The following is an 8,314-nucleotide window of genomic DNA, read 5'->3' as shown; positions in this document are numbered from 1 at the left end:
CCACACTGAAGCTGCTCATTCATTCCCAGAGCCCACTGAACTGCAGAGCAGCCTGTCTCCTTCGACGCCCACCTTCCCGGGGGCTGCCTGGTGACAGCCGTCCAGCAGGTGGCGCTGCCGCCCCAGGCATGGAGCCAGAGCTCATTTTCCTTATGGCTTATGTGACTCATGCGAATAAAGTGGCGAATAATCATTCATAATTAATAGTCTGTGTTCCCTCCGCGGGATTACAGGGATAAGTGATGAACAGATGTGAGAGGCAGAGGACTTAACGGAGAGGCGCGAATTTCCCCGTATACCGACCTCCAGGCAGGCACGGCGCGGCGGTATATGGGGCGCCCCTCAGGCCAGTCAGCGGGCTGTCAAGAATGCCAGCGACAGGCTTCTCTCATTCAGGGAGATCCTGACCCCGCCCCCTCTCGCAGACAGAGCACGGGCTGCTGACGTCAGAAGAATGCATTTGCGTCACCGCCATCCGATTGGCTGCCACGGTCTGCGAATCTCCCAGCTGTCTGTGGCCGCTAATTATAGAGGCAGGAGAGTTCTAGGGGCTTCTAGTGGTAGAGCGGGCGCAGACACCCGTCCGTTGGCCCCTGAGGTACCAGAGGGGCCGGGACTAAAGCTGTGTCTTCCTTCCCTCTGCAGTCATTATTACCGTGTCTGGAAAGAATGCTCCGCTCATTAGAAGATTAAAGTCTTCTCTATGACGCAGGCTGCCCGGGTCAAGCCGTGCACTCTGTGACAGAGCGGCGTCCCCTCCCCCCTCCGGGTCACCCAGCGCCTGTACGCCGTGTATAGAGAGGGAGCAGTGACGAGCGCTGCCCGGACACATCGCTATGCTAATAGGGGGGCGTGTCTGGGAGGAACGCCGCCACAGCGATGCCTCATATATAAAGTAGTGGGGGGGCGAGCGCAGCAGATCTTCAGCCTGGGCACACAGCGCGGCAGCTACTCCGCTGGTACTTCTTCTGCTCTTCTTTTTTTTTTTTTTTTTTTCTTCATCCCCCTGTGCTAGTTAGCGGATTTAGCCCGACTCCTTGCAGGAGACAGTCGAAGCAACACGGCATCTCACCATGGCAGACGATGAAGGTGGCATATGCCAAGGCTGCGACAGCAGTCACTGCAACGTCCTCAGCTGGGAGCAAGTGCAGCGCCTGGACGCGATCCTCACCGAGACCATCCCCATCCACGGCCGGGGCAACTTCCCCACTCTGGAGATGAAGCCCCGGCAGATCGTGAAGGCGGTGCGGTGCCGCCTGGAGGAGAGGAACATCAACGTGCGGGACGTCCGGCTGAACGGCTCCGCGGCCAGCCACATCCTCCATGAGGACAGCGGGCTGGGCTACAAGGACCTGGACCTGATCTTCTGCGTGGACCTGAAGGGAGAGGCCGAGTTCCAGACTGTGAAGGATGTGGTGCTGGACTGTCTGCTGGACTTCTTACCCGAAGGAGTTAACAAGGAGAAGATCTCCCCGCTCACCCTGAAGGTAAATAGCGCCCCCCTCACATAGTACTACACACATGGGAAGTGGCACAAATGTCTCTTGTTTTTGGCTTGCTGTCAAAAATGTCCTATCCCCCTGGTGCCGGCTCCTCTCTGTGTGACTCCTATCGCCGCCCCCTTCCCTGGTTCCCTTTCTAGCAGCTGGGGCCTGAGACCAGGGAGGCGGGGGGATTGTCCACTTGTCGCTGACTACTTCTTGTCTTTCTTTCCCATTCCAGGAAGCTTATGTCCAGAAAATGGTGAAGGTCTGCAACGATAACGACCGGTGGAGCCTGATCTCCTTATCGAATAACCATGGCAAAAACGTGGAGCTCAAGTTTGTGGATTTCTTGAGGAGGCAGTTTGAGTTCAGCGTCGATTCCTTTCAGATTAAACTGGATTCTCTCTTGCTTTTTTACGAGTGCTCCGAAAACCCAATGACTGAAACTTTCCACCCTACCATCATTGGGGAGAGCGTGTATGGAGATTTCCAGGAAGCCTTTGACCACCTTTGTCACAAGATCATTGCCACCAGAAACCCTGAGGAGATCCGTGGAGGTGGCCTTCTCAAGTACTGCAACCTTTTGGTAAGGGACTTCAGGGCAGCCTCTGAGTCTGAAATGAAGTCCCTGCAGAGGTACATGTGCTCTAGGTTTTTCATTGACTTTTCAGACATTGGAGAACAGCAGAGGAAGCTGGAGTCCTACCTGCAGAACCACTTTGTGGGCTTGGAAGACCGCAAGTATGACTATCTCATGACTCTACATGGTGTGGTCAATGAAAGCACAGTCTGTCTCATGGGACACGAACGAAGGCAGACTCTGAGCCTTATCACCATGCTCGCCATCCGAGTACTGGCCGAACAGAACATTATTCCCAATGTAGCCAACGTAACCTGCTACTACCAGCCAGCCCCCTATGTAGCAGATGCCAACTTCAGCAACTACTACATTGCCCAGGTGCAGCCTATCTTTACATGCCAGCAGCACACCTACTCCACTTGGTTACCCTGTAATTAAGACTGAGGAAGCTGTTCCGCATCCATATTAAGCAGGGGCATACCCAGATATATAATATGGTGTGAGTTTGACAATGGTGATCTGCTCTAGGTTTCTACCTTTTTGTGAAGCTTGTGGTTCCTATAGAATTCATGAGAGCACGATCAGAACGATAAGCTCCTAATTTATTGGGTTTTACCCCCCCCCCCCCCCCCCCCTCAGCCGCACCTGTCATTTAAGGCTGACGTCGCCCCCTGTAGTATGAGATGGGGGCCTGCTTAATGGAAGTTCAGGTTGGTGCTTCCTGCTCACTATACCTTGACTAGAAAGCGGTCGGGTTAGTCAAAAGGGAGTTAATGTGCTTATGTCCTGAATTTAAGATGCCTGAAGGTTGCTAGACTGGTGATCTCGTGTCACGTAGAATGCTTTCTTGGACGCGGTGAACTGCGGTAGGGGTTGATGCAGTTCTCCCAACTGTCAGATCTTCATAAAAGTGAACGCCTCTTCTTTCTAGATATCTGCATAACTCACATTTGCACAAGTGTGACCGTGCCTAGAGAGATGGTAGCAAATGTAACACTTGAGGACCAAAGATTTCTTAAAGAAACCTACCCAAAACAGGAAAGCAGGGGGGGGGGGGAGGAGGAGAGGAGAGCTTGTGAGTGTACCTGTTTATTTACTGTATCAAAGTGCCTGTTTCCTTAAGAAAATGACCAAGTTAACTTTGTGATTGAACCGCACATTTTCATTTTTATCAGGGATTCGAAATTTAAGGCGAAAAGAGCATTTAAAAAAAATAAAAAGGAAAAAAAACTAGCTAAAATGTGTGATCAGTAGTTCTGCCATGTATTGTATTTTATTTTTTTTTTCCTTGGCAGACTCTCTTGTATAAAGTTTTATTCTTTGCGTGTCTTGAGGCATGCGCAGAGACTTATCGGTGAACTATGGCTGAGAGAAATGTAGCACTTAGACAAGGTTTAGATCAAGATCTCTAGAACAGCTCCGAGCTCGACATTTTGTGAAATGAACGCCTCTGAGTGACGTCTTATTGTCGTTGCGCCTTCCCCTTTAAGAAAGGCTAGAGCTATGGATGAGTTTTAGAATTCTGTTCCTATCAAAGTTGGTCTAGGAAGCTCCTTGAGATGTAGGAATGACTGGGTATTTGTGCTCCATCTGCTTTCCTGCATGGTAGGACCACTAGAGGTGTTTAATGTGAACTCTAGCTCGGTGTTTGTCTCTTACAATGTTAGTACTGTGACCTTCTTTAAGGAAGCGGAGGTTTTCCATAGGCTCGCTGTATTTGTGCAGGCAGACCCTGTAGCTAGTGTTAACCCTCCAAGAGCCGTGGATGCATTGCTGCCAGGGTTGCCCAAGTTTGTGTTCCACTACAGCCAATAGTGCATTCATCTCGGCAGGCTATGGTGGTGGCAACTCGTAGATGGTAGCAGTCCTATGGTTTATTAGCCCGCTCTTACAGTCTGCTGCTTCCATCTGATGGGCAGAGACCTGACTGAAAGACTCAGTATCTGGATTCATTTACTGTCTGGTGCTTACGACATGGTTTGCTGAAGTAGAACTATGCAGACCTTTTTGTTCTGGGTCTCCATCAGAAATCACTGTGGACGGCTGGCAGTGCGGCAGCCATCACTTTCGTGTATTACTAGCTCCTGTCTGCTTGCCTTTTTGCAGTAGTGAGGGTCTTCTTGCATGCCAGTCTGATGTAACTGTAGTGCCAAATAGGACCGTTCCAGCCGCCGCTGCAGAAAAGTCCCTTTTTAACCTCTCAGTCGCCGAAAGTGCGGTGGGGTCTGGCAGCGTAGTGGTTAAGTCTGACTCTGGGCCCCCAAGGCTTCTTGCAGGGATTGAAATCCTGTTTATTGTTCAAAGTCCCGACAATTTACTCGATCGAGTATCTGTCTCGGTGATTTTTTTTTTTTTTGGTCTTTAGCAGGAATCTGATTTGTTTACTGTAGCACCATTCCTGAGAATTTAGCAGGATCTGGTAAAGCTATTGCACTGCCGCTCTGTTTACACGGAAATTTCTGGCCTTTTTTTCTCTGACTGCCCCCGTCTGTTTGGTCAACGGAGAGCCGTCCGTCCGTGATTAATGGGGGAAGAGAAAGGGGGCTCCCCTTCCTCCAGACAGTAAATCAGAATGGAGATGGGCTTGTCTAAAACCAAGCAGGATCCACAGATAGACAGATTTGCGTGTGGTGAGGGGGATGGCTGGGGAAATGGGATCAGCTGGTGATGGGGTAGAGCTATTCTTCCCACAACTCCTTGATGGCTCGGCGTGGAGATACCTACAGCACAAGCGCCACTAGTTGAGGGCAATCTTTACACGACACTCCTTTCTTCCACATTTGACATTTCACTTTCCTTATAATATATATAATTTTGCAGCCGGTTTCTTTTCCAGCAGCCAGGACGCAGATGGACTTGTTTTCAGCTTAGTTTAGGTTCAGCGCACATTTTATTCATCACGGTTCCGTTTTTTTTTTTTGAATATTTTTCTTTTAAACGCAGTATTCTGTACAGCCATTTCTTACAGCAATCAGTGGAAATCACTTGTCTGTCATCCAATATGTTGGAACGGAGAATTTTCAGGAGAGACAAAGCCCCCTTTGACTCCTTAAACGCCAGCCATTAGACAGTTTGTATGGCGGATGGATTTATAGCTAATCTATGTGGAGATAAAACCTGCTAATACAAATGTGATGAAACATCAGAACTCTTTCAAAGCCAAACCATTGTATGTTGCTGCACAAAAAAAAAAAAAAATGCATGGGTGTTGTGTCTAAGGGGTGGGGGAGAGGGGCCGTGTTCAATTTGTACTTTTTTTTTTTTTTTTCTTTTATTATGTTGCTTTCCACACTGATGCTTTTACTTCACGTACCTATATTTTATTCAGAGTTTTAAAAGATTCATGTAAGATGCTTTGTACATGACTTGTATTATGTCGTTGGTTGATGACTTTGCCAATTAAAAAAAAAAATAATACAACAGAGAGAAAAATCCAAACAAAAAAAAAAAAATTATATATTTTCTTGAAATATTTCATGGTAGACTTTAACGTCTCAGAGAGAGTTCTGCCAATGCAGAAATATATTTTGCCTATCCTATAACGACATGTGGGTTTTCTTTGCAAAACTGGGGATTTTCAGTGTAAAGTGATTGAGATGTAATATGATGTTGCATGCAAGCAGGAAAAAAAAACAAAAAAACCCCTGCAAACTAGAAAGTAGTCCTAGGAAGCAGCTTTGCTCTCAACCTTTCTCTGTACAATATGAGCGCCGCCTCTTCGCAGCTGCAGCATCTGACCATAGGCTAAGGACGGGCAGGAGAGCAGATGGAGGACACGAGCTGCCGGCCGTCATACTTGAGATAGAGAGAGAGGGTTGTGAATCTTGTTTACAGCGTCCAATATTTGGATTTGATTTGTAAATAAAGAAGTTGTTTTTTTTTTCTATTAATCCGCGTAGTATGTCATTGGTCGGAAAGCGGTGGGTGAGTGGCGCTAAGTGGCCTTCGTGTAAGGCCTCTTTCACGCGTGCGTGTGTGCCCTGTTGCCGTATTGCTGCTCCGCAATACACTGGTGCCGTTCCGTGGGCATTCCGCATCACGGAGGCGGACCCATTCACTTCAATTGTTCAGATCTCTGCAAATCCAGAGATGCAGAATGGTACGGAAGCACTACGGAGTGGTTTCGTCCCATACTTCCGTTCCACAAAAAGATAGGACATGTTCTATATTTTTGCAGACCGGCCGGATCGCGGACCCATTCAAGTGAATGGTTCCGCGATCCACTGCGGCTGCCCCATGGACTGTGCTCGTGCATTGCGGGCCGCAGCACGAGCACGGGGCGCACACGCCTGTGTGAAAGAGGCCTAAAATGACAGTTCTGCGAGGCCACCAGTGTCCTAGTGGGAGCTGGAAAAATCTCTAATCCTAGCTTTTGTTTTGGCCAAATATGTGCAGTCTGCTAGGAAAAAGCCCAACTCAAACATGCCAAAACTTGGCTCTGTGCCTACTTAGCAACGTAGATAACCTAAGACAACACTTTTCTATTTTCCCACTTAAAGAGGGCCCGTCAGCTCTCCCAAAATGCCTGTTTAAGTAAATACTTGTACGCCCCCAAATATAACAGTTCTTAGAATTCTTTAATGTACCGTCGTTCCTCTGTTATTTCTCCTAGAAATGTGTGAATACATTGGCACTTGGATGTTACCAGTTGGGGGGGGGGGGGGGGGGGGGTGTCTGCATAATCTGTCACTAACCAGTGTCTTGGAATGTGCAGGGACACACCCCTCTGACAAGGGGAATGGTGACACCCAATTGTCTGTTTATTCACAAGGCCTCTTGCACACCAACGTTGTGCATCCGCAATTTGCGGTCCCCAATGCACGGGACAGTTTGAGACCCGTTCAACTTGAATGGGTCTGTGATATGTCCGCATCGCAAAAAAATAGAACTAGAATATTTTTTTTGCGGTGCGGAGGCCTGGACACTTCGTAGTGCTTCAGTGAGGTTCCGATCTGTGCTTCCCTTCCGTGACGCAGAGTGCACACCGGCCGGTGCCCATGTAATGCAGGCCGCAATACGGCCACATGACGTTCGTGTGCAAGAGGCCCAAATAACAGGGATGGCACGCTTCAGGGTTCTAAGACAAGATGGTTGTGGGGTTGTTATTTTATAAGGCCTCCAAGTATGTATTAAAACGGTCATAGCAGGAGAGCTGACAGAGACCCACATCTATCTCTAGAACAAGGGCGCGGGCCCCCTCCATTCATTTCTATGGGAGTGCCGAAAATAGCCAAGCGCTGGTTCATCTATGTCCGACGGTTCCATAGAGGTGAATGGAGCAGTTTCTGCACTTGCGCGACCACTCTCCATTAATTTCTGTGGGACTTCCCACACCCATCTGACATTGGGGGCATATTGCTAGGATATACCACCAATATTGGAGGTGAGACAACTCCTTTAAATGCAATCATGTCCTATTTGGAGACAAGGCTACAGTCCAAAAATGTATCTTATTTTTTCATGGTAAGTTGATAAAATTAAAGGGGTAGTCTAGCATTAGAACAACATAGCTTCTTTTGTGTAGAACAGTGACCCACCTGGCCACAGGTTGCATATGGTATTGCAGCTCACTCCCATTTACCTCATGAAAGGTGATCCGCATTTGTGCACACAACCTGTGGACTGATATGGTGCTGTATTTGGAAGAAAGCAGCCATGTTTTTCTAATCCTGGACAACCCCTTCAAGGACTTGGCTGAGAACTAGCAGAATACAGTAGGTTCTGCTCGTTTTTGGTCAACTAATCTAAGGGGTTGTATGAGATTGGAAAACAACCCGGAAGCATTTTCCAATCTATAATTAGCAAATTGATATTTCAATTGTTTTTTTGTTTTTTTTTTTCAGTCAAGGGGTCGTCTAAGATCACAGTATTGCTGGCCTATCCCAGGGATAGGCTATCTGTCTCAGATGGGTGGGGGTCCGACTTTCTGTATGTTTTAAGGCCCCTTTACACTGCCTTATGTTCGCACAGATTTTGGTTAACGAGTGTTTGTAGGAACGCTCGTTAGCAATGACCTGTCGGTGTAAGGGTCCAATCACACGTCCGCAAAATGGGTCCACATCCGTTCCGCAATTTTGCGGACCCATCATTTTCAATGGGGCCTGAATGTGCTGTACGCATCTGCGGATCTGCACTTTTGTTCCGCAAAAAAAATATTGCAGACAAGAAAAAGCATTTTCTATGAGAGTGCTGGCGATGTGCGGTCCTCAAAATGCGGAATGCACATTGCCGGTGCCCGTGTTTTGCGGAT

At 48.1% G+C, this 8,314-nt stretch overlaps 1 protein-coding gene across 1 annotated transcript; it reads left to right on the top strand.

Annotated features, from left to right (window-relative positions):
• Positions 1 to 536: 536 nt before the first annotated feature.
• Positions 537 to 3,278, top strand: TENT5A (terminal nucleotidyltransferase 5A). The gene is made up of 2 exons (XM_040428691.1): positions 537 to 1,487; positions 1,723 to 3,278. Exons 1-2 carry the CDS (start codon positions 1,074 to 1,076, stop codon positions 2,500 to 2,502), a joined length of 1,194 nt encoding a protein of 397 aa, XP_040284625.1. The 5' UTR covers positions 537 to 1,073; the 3' UTR covers positions 2,503 to 3,278.
• The last annotated feature ends 5,036 nt before the right edge of the window (positions 3,279 to 8,314 follow it).

Source organism: Bufo bufo, chromosome 4 (assembly GCF_905171765.1).
Source record: "Bufo bufo chromosome 4, aBufBuf1.1, whole genome shotgun sequence".
Lineage (NCBI taxonomy): Eukaryota > Metazoa > Chordata > Amphibia > Anura > Bufonidae > Bufo > Bufo bufo.
This window is presented reverse-complemented; position numbering and strand designations above follow the sequence as displayed.